Source organism: Trachypithecus francoisi, unplaced genomic scaffold, assembly GCF_009764315.1.
Source record: "Trachypithecus francoisi isolate TF-2019V2 unplaced genomic scaffold, Tfra_2.0 Lachesis_group11, whole genome shotgun sequence".
In the NCBI taxonomy this organism is placed as follows: Eukaryota; Metazoa; Chordata; class Mammalia; order Primates; family Cercopithecidae; genus Trachypithecus; species Trachypithecus francoisi.
The window spans coordinates 82,356,522-82,375,265 of record NW_022681456.1 but is presented as its reverse complement, the minus strand read 5'-3'; the positions used below and the strand labels follow the sequence as shown (position 1 = coordinate 82,375,265).

Below are 18,744 nucleotides of genomic sequence, written 5' to 3'. Positions count from 1 at the left end.
ATAGGCAGTCTTAGAACTACTTAAGGAAATACACTGAATTTAATCTTGCATATTGGATGAAACCGATTACAGAGTAAATTTCAAGTAGTCTGGAACGTAGTCTTTTCTAGACTTAAAATGTGTGTGTGCCAAAATCTGTGTAGCCAATGTTGGGGTTGGAGGAGGGGAGTGTGGAGGTAGGGGAATGCCTACACAGGACCTGGAAAAGTAGAAGAGGAAAACACTACTAAAAAAAAGAAGAAATAATTAACATCACGAAAAGACAGCTGGAAGTTCTGTGCCTTGCGAGGTATGGTAGGGATGGTATTCATCATTTGTTAGTATTCTAGCCAGAAATTTGCACCTGAATCAGATCAAACCTCTACATCTAGCTAATAGCTTATAGAAAATACAGAGGAGAGAGGAACATGTTAAATGACACCTTGGAGAGTCAACCCAAAAAATCCAGAATGTGGGAAACTACAGGACAAATGGCCTAGATTCTTCAACAGATAACTTGCAAGGAAAAATAACAGCACCTGAAATCTAAGGGGGAACCTATAGATTAAGAAAGGTTTTAGGAGATCTCTCAGCCAAGTGCAGTGAAAGAACCTCATTTAGATCTGGATTTTCATTTTATTTTATTTTATTTTTGAGGCAGAGTCTAGCTCTGTCACCCAGGCTGGAGTGCAGTGATACAGTCACAGCTCACTTCAGCTTCCATCTCCTGGGCTCAAGCAATCCTTCCACCTCAGCCTCCTGAATAGCTGGGATGACAGGCATGTGCCATCACACCTAGCTGATTTTTTTACTTTTTGTAGAGATGGTCTCACTATGTTGCCCAGGCTGATCTTGAACTCCTGAGTTTAAGAGATCCTCCCACTTCAGCCTCCCAAAGTGCTGGGATTACAGGTGTGAGCCACCGTTCCCTTCCCGGATCTGGATTTGAGCCAGCTGTTAATTTTTTCAAGATAATAAAGGATTTTTGAGCACTGACTGGATATTTGATTACATTAAGGTTATTATCAGTTATTTTAGGTATGATAATGATATTGTGGGAAACTGCAATTTAAAATATAACTTGCAGAAGATTCCAATATCAATGACAAAAAATTAAAGGCACTTAAAAACATTAAAGGTGGCCAGGCACGGTGGGTCACGCCTGTAATCCCAGCACTTTTGGGAGGCTGAGGCCAGTGGATCACCTGAGGTCAGGAGTTTGAGACCAGCCTGGCTGACGTGGTGAAACCCTCTCTCTACTAAAAATACAAAAAGTAGCTGGGTGTGGTGGTGGGCGCCTGTAATCCCAGCTACTCGGGAGGCTGAGACAGGAGAATATCTTGAACCCGGGAGGCAACGGTTGCAGTGAGCCAAAATCGTACCATTGCACTCCAGCCTGAGTGACAAGAGCAAGACTCCATCTTAAAAACTGAAACAAACCCAGCACTTTTGGGGGCCGAGGCGGGCCGATCACAAGGTCAGGAGATTGAGACCATCCTGGCTAACACGGTGAAACCCCATCTCTACTGAAAATACAAAAAATTAGCCGGGCGTGGTGGCAGGCGCCTGTAGTCGCAGCTACTCGGGAGGCTGAGGCAGGAGAATGGTGTGAACCTGGGAGGTGGAGCTTGCAGTGAGCCGAGATCTCGCCATTGTACTTTAGCCTAGGCGACAGAGCAAGACTCTGTCTCAAAAACAAACAAACAAAAAAATGTTAAAGGTTGGGGGAAACCTGCTAGAGAATTGGTGGCTGGTGCTAGTGGGAATGTCTAGCATTTGCTTGTACACTTAACTGTATAGGCACTTGGCTAAGAGCTTTATATACTGATTATCTTATTCCGCAGAGCCATCCTATGAAGTTGATTCTCTTAGTTTTCTCCATTTTCTAATTGGGCAGCCCGAGTCCTGTGAGCCTAAGAAACTTGCCTAGTGTTGCTCAGCTAACAAGTGAACCAGGATTTAAGCTTAGGCTGTCTGACCTCAGAGCCCAGGCTGTTAATCCCTATGTAATTATATCTCCCTGAAGGTGCTCTCAGTGGTAGAGGAGGTAGCAGAGAAACTAAAAGAATAATTTCTGGCTGGGCATGATGGCTCACGCCTGTAATCCCAGCACTTTGGGAGGCCAAGGTGGGTGGATCACCTGAAGTCAGGAGTTCGAGACCAGCCTGGCCAACATGGCGAAACCCCGTCTTTACTACAAATACAAAAAATTAGCCAGACGCCGTGGCAGGGTCCTGTAGTCCCAGCAACTTGGGAGGTTGAGGCAGGAGAATTGCTTGAACCCAGGAAGCAAAGGTTGCAGTGAGCTGAGATCACGCCATTGCTTTCCAGCCTGGGCAACAAGAGCAAAACTCCATCTCAAAAAAAGAGAATGATTTCTTCCATTTGTACTGAGAAGCATGCTATGGAAACACACAAGCCCAAATTATGTTGAAGTGGACAAGTTGTAGATGTTAGATACCTCTCAAGGTAAAGGTTTAAAACCAATCTTACATTCATAGTTGGTTTGTAATAAATGTTATTTTATTCTGAATTTAAGTAGTGATAAATATATGGGATGTTTTAGACCTAATTGAAGAAGTGGGTCTTTGTGGCAAATTGTATTTCCTAAATGACTGCAACTATATTTCCTATCCGACATGTTTTTCTTACAATGTGACTTTGACACTCCTTCCAACGGGCGGGGTCTACCCATGTCGCTTCCTTGAATTTGGGCGGAGGTTTGACTGCTTTGATCTGTGGTCTATGGTGGATGTGATGCTCTGTGGTATCTAAGGCTAGGCTGCTAGAATAATACAGTTTCCGCCAGGTTCATTTCCTTTTGGGATCTTGCTCTGGGGAAGGGCAGCTATCAGGCTTTGAGGAGCCTAAGCTAACCCACACTAAGGGACTACAGGTTGAACATCCCTAATCCAAAATGCTCCAAAATCCAAAAATTTTTGAGCACCAACATGCTCAAAGGAAATGCTCGTTGGAGCATGTTGGATTTCAGATTTTCAGATTAAGGATGCCCAGTCAGGTGTATATGAAAATATTCTAAAATCCCCCAAAATCAGAAATCTGCAATACTTTCTGGTCCGAACATTTTGGATAAAGGATGCTCATCCTGTTGTTGAAGAGGACCACATCAAGAAGAACAAAGGCCCCCAGCCAACAGCCAGCATCATGCGCCAGATGTAAGCGTGAATAAACCTTCAGAGGGTTCTAGCCCCCGGCCTTGGAGTCTTCCACCTGAAGGCCCAGATATTGTGGAGTAGAGATAAGCTGTTCCTGCTGCCCTGCCCAAGTTGCTGGCTTATAGAATCCATGCATAGATTAAATGGTTATTTGATGCCACAAGTTTTTGGGGTGATTTGTTATATGGCCATAGTAACTGGGACAATGTTATTTTTCCTCCCATCTCAAAGGACTTTAATGTTGTCATCATAAATGGCCATTTTTGAGCAGATGTTTAGTGTGGACCTACTAGAATTCAGCCCTGGAGATGCAAAGGTGAATGGAACATAGTCTATTTCTTTAAATGGCACCACAGCCAGAAGACTGTTAAATCGACCTGTTACTCTTATATGTGTAAAGATATTTCCAAAGAGACCCGCGTTGCTATGCTGGTGAGACCTAATAAAAGTTAGGGCCACTGAATCTAAGAAAACATTATATTGTCCACTCGAGAGAAGGTGGCAGTATGGTTTCTCTAAAGCCCAGGCAGGCTAATAATTTGAAATTTTTTATGGAGGTAAGCATGCATGTGAATAAAGAGAAAGAGTTTATCTGGACTTTCAACGACCCTAATAAAAGTCTGTACAGGTAGTTATTTTACAGTCACAAAGGAATTAAAGGAATTTACACTGTGTATAAAGAACTATCTTAGCCAGTGTGGTGGGGTACACTTGTAGTCCTAACTACTGAGGAGGCTGAGGCGGAAGGAATCGTGTGTGGCCGTGAATTTGAGGCTACAGTGAGCTATGACTGCAGCTCTAAGTAGCCACTGCACTTCCAGCCTGGACGACATAGCAAGACCCTGTCTCTAAGAAAATTTTAAAAGCAAACAAACAAAAAAAAAACTGTCTTAAAAAATAAAGTAGGGATAAAGCACCACTTCTATAATATTGGTGGAGTCACCAATAAGAAGTAAGGAATTCATGGTGAAACCTTGAGGTTTCCAGTGGCATTGTTATCCCAGGCTGTAACACACTAAATCCCTGGAGATGAACTGCAGGAAGACATGGTGTGGCTCTTTGGTCAGAAAACCAACAGTGCATTTGATACGGGGAGGGTAAGAATGTGTTCAGAGTGATGTGAATGATATTTGCAGGGTGCTGAATCTGATCACATGAAGGTGTTCCTGGTGTGGCCATGGCCCTGCCGACTCTGTGTGCCGAGTGTTGTCAGAGTGTGGTAGAATGCTGTGTGGTATTGTGGGGAAAAGATGGGACTTAGACCCTAGAGACCTGAGTTGGAGATGTGCCCCTTCGTTTTACTGGTTTACCACTTGTGAGCCCCTTAACTTCTCTGAGGCTTTACTATCCATAAAATGAGGCAGCTATACCTGCCTCAGCTCCTGAGTTCCTGTGGGGATCACAAGAGAGGATGAAAGTGAAAACTCTTGATACAATAACACGGCGTAGCTCTACACAGTGTTTTCTTACGGGAAACAAACTGAAAACACCCTACCTGAACATAAAACTGGTGTCTCTGATCCTGCGATCATAGTTATGTAGAGTTGTGGTCTTTGTTCTATGCCAAAGAAACTGGAGGGGATTGGGATAAGGGCCAGGGAAGAATAATTAAAGTAATCATGGTTGTATTAGGCTATTCTTATCGCTTTGGCCTATCTGGTGAATTTCTCCTCTGGAAAGAGTGCTGAGAATCAGTTTATGATCAAGTCATAAAATCACGAAGAGAAAGGGCAGAACTAGAAGGTTGCCTGGTGAAATTTGAAAGAGTCAAGTCTAGGGTACCTAAACAGGACAGTGCTCCACAACCAGTACTAAATTTATGAAATTAATTATCCACAAGTAGTAATTAAGTTAAAATTCGTAATTATTGTAGCTTCAAAAGAGTTTTAGGTGCGCTCCTGGACCTTCATCTGTTAGGACAAACTTAGATGTTGTGTGCTGTGCCTCTTCCCTTTCACAGGGGGCACCATCACACTGCACTCTCCCACACTGCTCCTGGTGAGGGTCTGAGGCGGGGTGTTGGGCTAAATGGCTGTGAGTCTGACCCTGTGTGGCGGTTTTTGAGAATTCTTAGCTGGGCTATGGTGTCACTGAGTGGCCTGTCTTTTCTGAGGCCCAGCTGTGTTAGGCGCCTCTGTAACACAGAGCTAGACAGTCTGCCCAGGTTGGAACTTGTCAGCCTTACTCGAAACACAGCCTGTCTCATGAATCAAATTTGCATTTACATCCTACCACAAACCACCTTCCAATCATACTTTGGAACCATGTTCAAACCCTGCCAAGGTGGTTTTGTCCTTAGTTTAAATTTGACTAACTTGTTAATGACAAAAGTCTGTGCTAGTAGGGCTTTTGTTCTGACCACTTCCTAACTGGTTTATGTGTGGAGTGATTTTGTTACTCCTGTGATTTGAATCGTTTTCTGATTTGTGTTATTTCTTTTTTTTTTTTTTTTTTTTGAGACGGAGTCTCACTCTGTCGCCCAGGCTGAAGTGCAGTGGCCAGATCTCAACTCACTACAAGCTCCCCCTCCCGGGTTTACGCCATTCTCCTGCCTCAGCCTCCCGAGTAGCTGGGACTACAGGCGCCCGCCACCTCGCCCGGCTAGTTTTTTGTATTTTTAGTAGAGATGGGGTTTCACTGTGTTAGCCAGAATGGTTTCAATCTCCTGACCTCGTGATCTGCCTGTCTCAGCCTCCCAAAGTGCTGGGATTACAGGCTTGAGCCACCGCGCCCGGCCAATTTGTGTTATTTCTACTACGTAATTCTTCTGTCTTGGAATAAGGAGAGTTTTAGGTATGTATTGTTTACATACACAGTGTGTAAAATTTTTAACCTGATGAGTCACTATGAAACAGATTCTAAGGGGCTGTTATCATTAGTCCAGATTTAGCTTTTCAGAGAGAATTTAATTTAGTGTGTGTGATTTAATGAACTAAGATTTACAGTAAATTTAGATGCTTTTATAATTGTCACTTTTGTTTCAGTGGAAAATGAATGTTAACAGAAGGCTAGCCAAAATGTCTGTATTTAAAAGATGTTTAGGAAAAGGCATATAAAACAAAACAGAATTGTCCAGTGTTGGGTCAGTGATCAAACAATGTAAACTTAAACACAAAACTAGATTCAAACATAGCTGGAAAGGATTTTAGAGGTCATATAGTTCAGTCCCTTCTTTCTGGTTAATCATGAGAAAAATGAGGTTCAAAGAGGTTAAATGACTTGCCCAAAGCCACGCAACTAGTTCCTGACAGAGCTGAAACTTGAACAGCAGTTTCTTACTGAAACTTGCCACTTCCTAATTAGTGGTTAAGGAGACACATTTTTACTTGGGTGGTGTTTTTTTGTTTTGTTTTTAGGTTTTACATTGAGAGGGGGGATTAATATTTATTGAATCTCTACTAGTTGTTAAGTACTTTAAAAAATATATTAGCTGGGCGCACATGCTTGTAGTTCCATCCCCTTAGGAAACTGAGGCTGGAGGTTCCCTTGAGCCCAGGAGTTCGAGTCCAACTTGGGCAACATAAAAACTTTGTCTCTAACAAATAGATATATATTTCTTCATATAATTCTTACATAGTCCTATGAAATAGTCATGTGCCACATAACAGCATTTTGGTCAGTGATGGACCGCACTGTTATATGATGGTAGTCCCGTAAGATAATACTGTATTTTTACTTCACCTTTTCTGTGTTAGATACAAATACTTACTGTGTTACAATTGCCTACAGTATCCAGTAAAGTTACATACTGTATAGTTTTCTAGCCTAGGAGCAAGAGGCTACAGCACTTAGACTATGCCATCTAGGTTTGTGTAAGTACATGCTGTGAGGTTCACACAGCAACAAAATTGCCTAACACTGCATATTAACAGCCCCACTTTACAGATTAGGAAACAGAGTGCAAGAAGGTTAATACCTCGCCCAAGGTCATGTGGTTAATATTAAAGCTGGCATTTGAGCCTTTCTGACCTGTTCCTGCTATGATTCCCACTGTGACTCCTAGTGATGGTAATTCTGATCTTTTCAGGGGTATGGGCAGTGGTGGTAGTTATCTTTGAAATATATCTTTTTCAGACTTCTCACTCTGTAAAATGTGTAATTAGACACAGATATGTGTAGAGGGGCCTTTCTCAGAAGACCCATAGCTCTTAGCAGTTGCTTGGCTAATCTTCATACCATCTCTGCAAGATAAACAGTGTTTTCTGGTTGGGTAGTTGAGGCCCAGATAAGCTCAGGGACTCACTCAGTGCCTTATCACAAACCCACATGGCCCAGCCCCCAGTTCCGTTCTTCGTCCTGTCTAGCATAGATTTCACCACTTTTGTTCTTTCCTGTCTTACACCAAGATTGTTTAAGTACTTCCCAAAAATAATGAGCCACGTGTGGGTGTGTTCGTTCTCCAGAATGAATCACTGTGAAAGAGGTTGTGAACTAAGGAAAGGAGCATAAGTATCTGGAAGCAGAGGCTCCTGACTGTTCAGTCCCTCTAATTGGTGGGCTGTGGAGTGAGTGCTTTTCTAAAAGGCAACTGTGGGTTTGGGCTTGTGTCTCACTGTGCTCAGAATAGTCCTCTCTTGAAGTTACTTTTCCCTTCTTGCTTCCCAAAATAGAACCAATGTTGTTCTCTTTGTTGGACACCACAACACAAATATTGAGAGGTATGCTTTCCATAGGGAACCCCTCTTAAAGTGCCTGAATGTCCCCACTGCCACAAAGGGGAATGGGAGTTAGCTTTCTTGAGTTAAGATTCCAGCGTGAGTAAAAGAGGTTTGGATCAAGTATTCTGAGAGTTTCAGAAGTAAATGTAAAAGCAGAAAGAATAAGAGAGGGAGCAAACAAAGGTATTTGGAAGAGAAAATGAAGAGATTCCTTAGTCTTTTTTGTGTCTAAACGGGTTAGAATAAAAATTCAGGAGAAATTTACTTTTAAAAATCCCTTTTATGATTTGGATCCTAGTCTAATGGGCACCTACTTTAAATGTTCTGACTTTAAGAAATACCACTACCCAAACTCTTAAGCAAGAGGCTGCGTGTTTTGGAATTTCTCCCAGAAGAAAGGGATCTGATGAAACGTGAAAAAATACAACAGGCCATAAGTGAAGATCTGCACTGTCTACACTGTCTGCACTGTCTGTCCACCTGCCAGGACTGCCTCCTTGGTTTCCTTGGGTGGGACTAGCAAGGAATCGGCTCATTTATAGAAAGCCTGAGGAAGGAGGGGTTGGGCACTGAGATATTTAGAATCTGTCTTTGGATTTGAAAAGCCAAGAGATGACTTTCAGAATATTGGAGGAAGAGACGAAGATAGCCTAAATCGGTGAGTTATGACAGGGTAGCTTTTCATGGGACTGCCCATAAGTGTCTCATCTCCAGGGGACACAGTGTGAATGCATTGCCACTTGTTATCCAGATAGTATTGACTGAGTGTGTGATCTGGGACTCGCTTGGGCCCCCACCACGTCCACCCCTCAATGTGTGAGTGCCTCCTTCAGCACTTCCCAGCCCCGACCTCAGTGTTCTAGTGGGCAAAGCAACACTCCTGCCCATGCCAAGAGGTCAGAGCTAGGTTAGTCTCATGGGAGACAGTGTTGGGGAGAACCAACTGCTGCTGTCTGTGCTATTCTTGTTAGTTGAATAAATAAAGGATTTCAGATTCCAGGGCTGCTAAAGAGGCTTTCAGAGGCGCCAAATTCATTTGCAGTGATTTCCTATCAAATGGGACACACTTATGTGTGATACTTAACCAGCAAAACTCAATCCCAGAGGTGATTGTGTACACTGCCTGTTTGAAAAAAATTGTGTGTGCACACACTCGTATACATGAACGCGTGTGCATGCTACCCAGGGGCCTTTCAGGATGGGTTAAATGTATTGAGCACTTTTAATGCATTATCTCACTTAGTTGTCACAATACCTTCACAAGGGAAGCACTCAAGTTCTCTCTTTAGAGGATATCCTTTGTGCCCCTCGTGAATGAGAGGGGCACCTGACTTGGACTACTAAAGGCAGGAGGGCGATAATGGAGTGGTCAGGGAAAGCTTTTCAAAAGAAGTGACATTTGAGTTGAATTTTGAAGGATATGTAAGAATTAGGCAGGAAAAAAGCATTGCAGCAAAAGAATGTGTGAGAGCATGCATGCTGCAGGAAGCCGTGGGCGTGCTTGGTTCCTGCTGGGGGAGATAGGGCTGGTGATAGCTCCAGGAACCCTAGGTGGCTCTGCATGAAGTGGGGGGCAGCCCCACATTCTCCAAAAGGAAGATGCTTTCCTCTTGTCAGGCATCTCAATTTGAAGAAAAGGTAATTCCTCTGTCTCTCACAGGCATAAAGTAGAGCACTTAGAGGATAATAGTGGAGCCTCAAAAGCTCAATAAACAGGTGAAGTTGTGCTCAGTTAAGGATATCTGTTTGGCCCCATCTCTATAAAAACTGTTTTGGAACATCAAGTATGCTAAGGGGTTATATTCTAAGTTTGGAAAAGGACCTGCAAAGGATCTCACCATTGGTGTCAATGTCTGCTCCCCAATTTCCTGCAGCTCTGCTGTGTGCGTGCACCAGCTGCCTCCAGGCCAACTACACGTGTGAGACAGATGGGGCCTGCATGGTTTCCATTTTCAATCTGGATGGGATGGAGCACCATGTGCGCACCTGCATCCCCAAAGTGGAGCTGGTCCCTGCCGGGAAGCCCTTTTACTGCCTGAGCTCAGAGGACCTGCGCAACACCCACTGCTGCTACACTGACTTCTGCAACAGGATCGACTTGAGGGTGCCCAGTGGTGAGTGCATGCCCCTGTTGGACTAGTGGCTCAGCTTGGAGGTAGGGCACCCCGTCGCTTCATTTTTTTCTACTCTTGCCCACTCGCTTGGTTTGACGATAAAGATGCCTTTTGGATGCTCCCCAAGGTGACAAAGGCTGGGGTTTCTCAGGAGTTGCTTTTGTAGATTAGAGGGGGAGGAAGCAGATTTTCAAGTTAGTCCCAGAGGTGCCAGCAGTGTTTTGAGTAGTGGCTGAGCAGCCATAGGCAGTGGTGAGGAATGGAAGAACCAGGCAGGGATCCCCGCGGGAGGATGTGGGACTGATCCGGAAAGAGATGGCCCCAGAGCTGAGCAAAGGTGACTCCTCAAGGGAGGATGATGGTCAGATGTGAGAAGGGACCAGAATAGAAAAAGGCCAGTAACCAAAGCTGAGAAGCACCACATACCCCCCTTTTGCAAGTCTTCCATTCAGGAGAAGGAGAGAAACTAGAGTGGAGCTTAGAGGAGCTCCACTGTCAAATGGGACACACTTATGTGTGATACTTAACCAGCAAAACTCAATCCCAGAGGTGCTGGGAAGTTAAAGAGCAGAAACAGGCATCTGTGTAGGGGCCTGAGTCAGGGATAGTATCATGAAATGCATGAGATTACAAAGTGGGTTGTGGGTTTGACTGGAAAGAGGTGCCTTAACTAAAGAAGTTGGGTATTTGAGAGCATCTAGGCAGACAGACTAGCCCAGGAAGATCAGAGAGATCAAGGGAGCCTGAACATGTCGACAGGGAAAGGGTTCTTTTTCACTCTTCACTTTGAGGGAGGTGTTTTTACTCTTCCCCTTGTTTTTACTTCTCATTGTTTCCCTCTCCTCTCTCACTTGACCCAGGTCACCTCAAGGAGCCTGAGCACCCGTCCATGTGGGGCCCGGTGGAGCTGGTAGGCATCATCGCCGGCCCGGTGTTCCTCCTGTTCCTCATCATCATCATTGTTTTCCTTGTCATTAACTATCATCAGCGTGTCTACCACAACCGCCAGAGACTGGACATGGAAGATCCCTCATGTGAGATGTGTCTCTCCAAAGACAAGACACTCCAGGATCTTGTCTACGATCTCTCCACCTCAGGGTCTGGCTCAGGTACTGAGTTCTCCAGGGCATCGTGTCTGTGGTTGACTTTAATCAGTTTCCCAGGATAGCGTGCTTGTAGAGAAGGCTGGGGGCGCTGCGTTTGTTTCTGCCAGCATTGAGTCGTTCGGTTTCCTAGTTCCCCTTCCTTTGGAGTCGACGTGTAATAAGATAAGATAATGGGTTCACAGAAAATCTCTCATTCCCTGGGATTCCCAAGTTCTAGTACACAATTATCCACTACAGAAGTTCTGCCTCTCTAAGCTTTGCAACTGTACGTACATCTATTAAAACTTAGCTGGTTCCACCTGAGCAGTGGAGTGCTCAATTTCGGGGCTCCTTTTGAGAAACAGCAGTGTGCGAGATTCCTGTGAGGTGGTGACAGCTAATCATTGATCTCTGAGCAACCACAAGGGAGTTTAAGGACGTCCAGTAAAGCTTAGAGTTGGAATTTGGTGAATCATTGACTTGTACCAGTTGCCCAAGGGTTTTTGGTGGGGGTGAAAATAAAGGCAATGTGGGCCTCCAGCATAGCATCAGCACTATTTCCTGTACTGCCTTTTGTTGACCAAGTCTTTCTCAGATGAGGGAAATGAACCAAATACTAGACCTTGGCATAAGACGAGAATTTAGGATAAAAGGGCTTGTTGTTTAGGTCTCAGGGTATATAGCTCAGCTAGCTATTAAATGTGAACATGAATGCAGAAGAATTTTTTTACTTACTTACTTATTTAGAAACAGCGTCTTGCTCTGTTTCCCAGGCAGCAGTGCAGTGGCACAGTCTCCGCTAACTGAAACCTCTGCCTGCCAGGTTCAAGTGATTCTCCTGCCTCAGCCTCCTGAGTAGCTGGGATTACAGGCATGCACCACTACACCAGCTAATTTCTGTATTTTTAGTAGAGACAAGGTTTCGCCACGTCGGCCAGGCTGGTCATGTGTTCTTGACCTCAAGTGATCCACCTGCTTCGCAAATAATTTTTTTAATGAAGATAAACCATTATTTTTGTGACAGTGGTATTGCGTTCCTTTTTTTTATTTTTTATTTTTTATTTTTTAGATAATGGTCTCACTCTGTTGTTGCCCAGGCTGCAGTGCCGTGGTGCAATCACAGCTCACTGCAGCCTCAACCTCCTGGGCTCAAGAGATCCTCCACCTTAGTCTCCTGAGTAGCTGAGATGTCAGGCATGTGCCACCAAGCCTGGCAATTTTTTTTTTTTTTCATTTTTGTGGACGGTCTCACTTTGTTGCCCAGGTTAGTCTCAAATTCTTGACTTCAAGTCCGTTCTTATAAAAGAAAAAACATCCACAAACATCACTGTTGCCATTCTAGCTAAAACACAGAGGATCTTATTTGTGAGAACTTTTGCATGTTTTTATATATGTTTCCTTGACGTGGGACAAGACTGTTGTTCTATGGGAAAATTATGCCGTCAGTCATGCCCAGACATTCTGCTTGACACGGGAGTACTTTGAGCTGTGACATCTCCTGAATTTCAGTGGCTTTGCTTTTATTAAGCTCTGCAGTAGAGAGCACCAAAATGATGGATGTATTTAAAAGCTGCATATTTTTAGAAACAGTAAAAATCTAGGGCTCGTTCCTTGTTGAAAGAGGTAGGGCAGTGGTTAGAACCTCCTGGCTGACTGTGGGAATTGATTTGCTGCTAGAGGAGGGTAGATTGGGTTTTCCAAAGTATTTTTAAGACCCAGACCAGCTGAAACAAGTGAAGGGCCATGGTAGTTGTTTAGTCATCTGTAGCAAAATAACTATTTCCCTCTGAGTGGTTTAGTATATTCTTCATTCAGAATATGCAGAACTTCCAAGGTGTTAGGTTTCTAATGATGTGGTTTTTAAAGTAGTAAGTCCATGCTGCTCATATGACTTTCAATTCATTTAAATAAGTATATACTGAATACCTTCTGGGTGATATAGTTTTAGACAGATTAGAAAGAGGCTGACCCGGCTGGGCGCAGTGGCTCACACCTGTAATCCCAACACTTTGGGATGCCGAGGCAGGCGGATCACGAGGTCAGGAGATCCAGACCATCCTGGCTAACACGGTGAAACCCCATCTCTACTAAAAATACAAAAAATTAGCCGGGCATGGTGATGGGCGCCTCTAGTCCCAGCTACTTGGGAGGCTGAGGAGAATGGTGTGAACCTGGGAGGTGGAGCTTGCAGTGAGCCGAGATCACGCCACTACACTCCAGCCTGGGCGACAGAGCGAGACTCTGTCTCAGAAAAAAAAAAGCCTGACTCCAGGATTGGATCAGAGAGACAGGAATTGTTGGGAACCCGAGTCTCACAGAGGAGGGCACATTTAAAGGTGTCTTGAGGCTGGGCAGCCACACCTAAAATCCCAGCACTTTGGGAGGCCAGGGTGGGCAGATCACATGAGGTCAAAAGTTCGAGACCAGCCTGACTAACATGGTGAAACCTCGTCTCTACTAAATACAAAATATTAACCGGGTGTGGTGGTGCATGCCTATAATTCCAGCTACTCGGGAAACTGGGGAAGGAGAATTGCTTGAACCCGGGGGGCAGAGGCTTCAGTGAGCCCAGATCATGCCATTGCACTCCAGCCTGGGCAACAAGAGCAAAGCTCCGTCTTAAAAAAAAAAAAAGGCTGGTCACGGTGACTCACACCTGTAATCCCAGCACTTTGGGAGGCCAAGGTGGGTAGATCACCTCAGGTCAGGAGTTCGAGACCGGCCTGAGCAACATGATGAAGCCCCCCATCTCTACTAAAAATACAAAAATTAGCTGGGTGTGGCGGCGGGCGCCTGTGATCCCAGCTACTTGGAAGGCTGAGGCAGGAGAATTGCATGAACCTAGGAGGTGGAGGTTGCAGTGAGCCGAAATCATACCATTGCATTCCAGCCTGAGTGACAGAGCGCGACTCCATCTCAAAAAAAATAAAATAAAAAAGGAGTCTTAAAGAATGTGTTGGAATTTTTAAGAGAGGCAAGAGGGCAAAGAACATTCCAGGCCAATGAAAATAGCTTCAGTAAAAAGACAAAGACATGAAGGTCCACTGTATGTTTAAAGAACCTTTATGATAAGGAGACCAGCATGATGTGCTTGTGCTAGGGAAGCAGGGGGAAGTCAGGCTGGCCCTGGTGTAGAGGACCTTGAGGGCTGACCTTTATCTTATAGGTAAGGGGCTTCTACTGAAAGTTTCCGTGTGGGAAACGAATGTTCATTTTTTCGTTTGGAAGGAATGCTGGCAGTGGTGTGGAGGATGAATTCATTCACTACCAGCCTTCTTTTGGGAAGGGTGGGGTGAGGCGGGGTGTGTGTGGGTGCACAGGGCAAGAGCAGGCTGAGATGGGAGGCAGAAGACCTGTTGGAAGTCTTTTAGAGAAGGTCCAAAAGTAGGACAGGCGGACAGAGATGGAGAGGCGGGGGCTAATTTGAGAAACATTTTGGTGGTTCTATACTGTTGTCATTAAAAGCATAGATTATAGAGTCAGACAGTCCTAGATTTTAAGCCCTGCTTTGCCACTTAACTGCTTGTATGAATTTGAATATTACGTAACCTCCTGTATGAGCCTTAGTTTTCTTGTTTATAAAATGGGGATGATAACAGTGCCTTACCTTCCAGGTGGTTTGGGGAAGTGAGATAATTTATGTAAAGCCCTTAGCATGGAGCCTAATGCATAGTAAGCATGCAGTAAATGGTAGTTCCCATCTACCAGACCTAGGGATTAATAATGTATTTATTAATTTGATTGGGAGTGGGAGTAAGAGAGTTAAGAGTCAGTTGTGATGGTAAGGGTGATTAGATACATACAGATACATTGAATGAGTCAAATGAAGCAATGTTGAGTTTTATAAAGACAGTAAAATTAATCTTAGACTAAACGTAGGTAGTCCTCCATTCTACCTCTGGAGTTGTGCTTGGGAGCAGAGCTTTGCTCTCTTTGGAGGTGGGAACCCATGGGCCTCACAGCACTGCCCTCTAGTGGCTAATAAGCAGAACAGCCAGAAGGTGGCCCCCAGCACATGAGCCTCCCCTCTCATGTTCTCTGCCCTCTTTCCTTCCTCCACCAAAATAAAGCAGATGTGGGTGGATCGGCCCACAGGTGGCTGGCTGAAGAGTCGGTAAATCTGGTCAAACATTTACGTTCAAATCTATCATCCATGCTTACTGAGAGGAGAAATTGCGTAGATAAGGAGTAATCATACACGTTTCCCATTTGTGTTCACTCTTTGCCCCTCTCTGCCTCGCTCAGCCCTCTGGTAGATTACCTAGAAACGTGCAGGAGCAGCAGCAGCTCTCCATGGTTAATGCACCAGTGTAGGATGAAGACACCATGTTAAGGGTCTTTCCATTGTGCCAATTAGTGTGGGAGTTGGAAAATTTGTCAGATTTGCAGTGTCAGGTTTCTTCCCATTCTTTGGTCCACAGGGTTACCTCTCTTTGTCCAGCGCACAGTGGCCCGAACCATCGTTTTACAAGAGATTATTGGCAAGGGTCGGTTTGGGGAAGTATGGCGCGGCCGCTGGAGGGGTGGTGATGTGGCTGTGAAAATATTCTCTTCTCGTGAAGAACGGTCTTGGTTCCGGGAAGCAGAGATATACCAGACGGTCATGCTGCGCCATGAAAACATCCTTGGATTTATTGCCGCTGACAACAAAGGTAAGGGCTGGGCTTGGATACAGCATTCCCAGATGGAGGATGCCAGAGAAAGTGCATAGCTATGGGATGCACAGCTCTGTTTGCCTTCATCATTGTAACCCATAGAAAGAGAACTTGAATAAGGTCAAGGTTTCCACACTTTTCTTAAGGTGTGGAGCCTTTTATTCCATGAAAAGCTTATACAGAAATCCAGGTTATCAAACAAATAAACAAGGAGTTCTTACTCAGATAAACAAGATACATCCCCTCGCCCTATCTGCTTAATTTCTCTTTCTCCACTCTCCCAAACCCACGTCCAGTGTAGTTCCTGCAGGGAGTTCCGTAAGTTTATTTTGAAAATCACTGTGATGGGCTGGGCACGGTGGTTCACGCATGTAATCCCAGCACTGTGGGAGGCCGAGGCAGGCAGATCTCTTGAGGTCAGGAGTTCGTGACCAGCCTGGCCAACGTGTTGAAACCCCATCTCTACTAAAAATACAAAAATGAGCTGGGCGTGGTGACACGCACCTGTAATCCCAGCTACTCAGGAGGCTGAGGCAGGCCAATTGCTTGAACCCGGGAGGCAGAGGTTGCAGTGAGCTGAGGTTGCGCCACTGCACTCCAGCCTGCGTGACAGAGCGAGACTCTGTCTCAAAAAAAGAAGGAAAAAAGAAAGAAAATCACTAGGATGAGGAATTGTGGCCTCAACCCTGGCAGGGAAGGATAACGACAGAAAAGCCTGTAGTCCACAAAGTGTCACCTAGTGGCCTTCAGACTCTGCTCTTGGTCAGTCCTGTCCCTGAGGATTCTTCTTTCCTTCTTCCTCTCCTTTTTATTGCTTTAGTTTTTGAGTCTCTTATGTGCCAGGCACCTCCCTATGTTTGAGGACATCATTAGCAAAGCACGACGAGTAAGGGTGATTAGAGGAGGTAAACATGAGTTGTTCTGTTGAGCACAAATTGGGGCTGACTCACACCTGAGCCCGATGGAGACAAAGGTGGCAAGAGTTCAGGAAGGAAAACCTTCCTTGCAGGGAAGGGCACTGCAGACCTGTGCAAAGGTGAGGTGTTTGGGGCCCTGCAAGTAACTTGGATGGCTGTGGGTGGAGAGACAGGCAGAGGCCAGATTGTGAGGGGCCTTTTTGAGAGGATTGTATTCCATTCTGAAGATAGTGGGTAGTAATTACAATTTCTTTCATTAATTCTATAACATTTATTGATTGCTGTGGGCCAGACCTCTGCTGGCTGCTTGGACCATCACACATAAGAGCAAGACACAGTCCCTCCCCTCACAGAGCTCCCAGGAAGAAGGGGAAGTGGCACCCGGAGTGTAGAGAGGACGCCATGAGTGGCTGGTTCGCATTGTGGAAGAGTCTGTCTAGCAGTTGTGACATGGCTTGCTCCTGTGGCACAGTGCAATTTAGAAGTTAGTGTCTAAAACGCTATCACCTTTTGGTAAAGTTTAAATCTTACATGTTTTAAAAGGATCAAATCATGTCTTCTCTTCACACGTATTGGGAGGGTGCTCAGGACTTTGGGACTGGTTAGAGTGCAAGAAGCAGTGTGTTGGGTGGGCCCCTTGTTTGTGATAAGAGAAGCCAAGATGTGTGCGTTTCCAGGATCCATTCCCTTTATTGATTCTGGCAGCTTGTGTGGGTAGGGATCTGGCTTTCAAAACCCACATTAAGGCCAGGGAAGGGGAACAATCGGACTCCCTCGTTCTTGCCTTTTTAACATGGTGTGTATATAGTATGGTGCCCTGGAATCAGTGCCAGCCTGGAATTTTGGAGATTTCAACTCAATTTCCAATCTTCCTATTGACAGTGGTGTGGCTTAATTCGATTCCTGGCTTTGGTGTTTTCTTTTTCTCCCTCCTCCTGCTCTCCTCCTCCTTGCTGTCCCTAGTATAAAAGAGAAAATAAAGTGTATGCACTCTACCTTCCATTGCTCCTCTGAAGGATGAGATGCCTCTCTGGGAATACTTGGAAGTGGGCTGTTCATTCACTGAAAAGCATTTTTTGGCCTGGAATCCAGTAATGCATAAAGGAGATCTTTGCTACTCACAGAAATACCATAGCCTGGTAAGAACAACAGACTGAAAAGAAACATTACAGATGAGACATGTGCTGTGTTTGGTCTGTGTTCAGAGGATTGCCGGGACACAGGAGGCCCTCCAAGGCTTTCCTGCTTGGTGGTGGTGGATCCAGCTCATTGTGGTTCTCCTGTGCCCATGAGCAAGTCTTGGTCAGGATCAAAGCAGTGCTGCAGACAAAGCTGGTGATAGCTGTTACTTTCCCTAGGCATATGCCTCCTCTTTCCTGAGTATTTCATATTTCAAATTTGACATAATATTCATAATCTTACAGCTCACCTAAAAGAAATCAGGAGCCGTCCTAAGAAAGACATGGTGTTCCCCTGTCCTTACTGAGGTCCCAAACTGGTAGACCACTATAAATGAAAGGACGCTAAATGGGGCATTAGGGGGCGTGGGGGTGAGAAATGTGAATTCAGGAGTCTAACTGGATTTTGTATTGTACACACTCATCCTTACCAACTTTCACCGTTTTGCTGATAGTTACGCATTTTCTGGAACTCATGTGTGGTTCTCTGCAGATAATGGCACCTGGACACAGCTGTGGCTTGTTTCTGACTATCATGAGCACGGGTCCCTGTTTGATTATCTGAACCGGTACACAGTGACAATTGAGGGGATGATTAAGCTGGCCTTGTCTGCTGCTAGTGGGCTGGCACACCTGCACATGGAGATTGTGGGCACCCAAGGTGAGTGGACTAGCGCAGGAGCAGCAAAGTGACATAGGCATGAAAGGTCCGCACCATCCTGATTTAGTTCCTAGAATACCTTTTCACTGAGGAAGTTGGGGCTGGACCTCAGGAACTCTAGTTTAATTTAAAGGAAAAGAGGTTTGAGCTTCACTTAAGTGAGGTATCTACAGGGTGTTCCCTTCACCTCTGTCTTTAGAACTCCCTCAGGAACCCTATAATATCAATATTCAGCTACTTGTCAATCAATGGCTTGACGTAGTCATTTGTTATGAAGGAGTAATCATCTTAGAATCCCACAATAGACATGAGAAAAAGTGG

General features: G+C 44.9%; 1 protein-coding gene across 2 annotated transcripts in view; it reads left to right on the top strand.

Moving 5' to 3' along the window:
* Nucleotides 1–18,744, top strand: part of ACVR1B (activin A receptor type 1B) — a 46,412-nt gene that overhangs the window by 14,840 nt on the left and 12,828 nt on the right. Inside the window, exons 1-5 of one of the 2 annotated variants that reach the window (XM_033222016.1) lie at nt 5,848–5,948; nt 9,688–9,927; nt 10,788–11,036; nt 15,434–15,664; nt 18,256–18,423. In XM_033222016.1, coding sequence (XP_033077907.1) covers nt 9,753–9,927; nt 10,788–11,036; nt 15,434–15,664; nt 18,256–18,423 — 823 coding nt within the window. In that variant the 5' untranslated portion in view covers nt 5,848–5,948; nt 9,688–9,752. Of the gene's footprint in view, nt 1–5,847; nt 5,949–9,687; nt 9,928–10,787; nt 11,037–15,433; nt 15,665–18,255; nt 18,424–18,744 lie in introns of those variants that run through there. The other variant, XM_033222015.1, reaches the window with a different exon arrangement.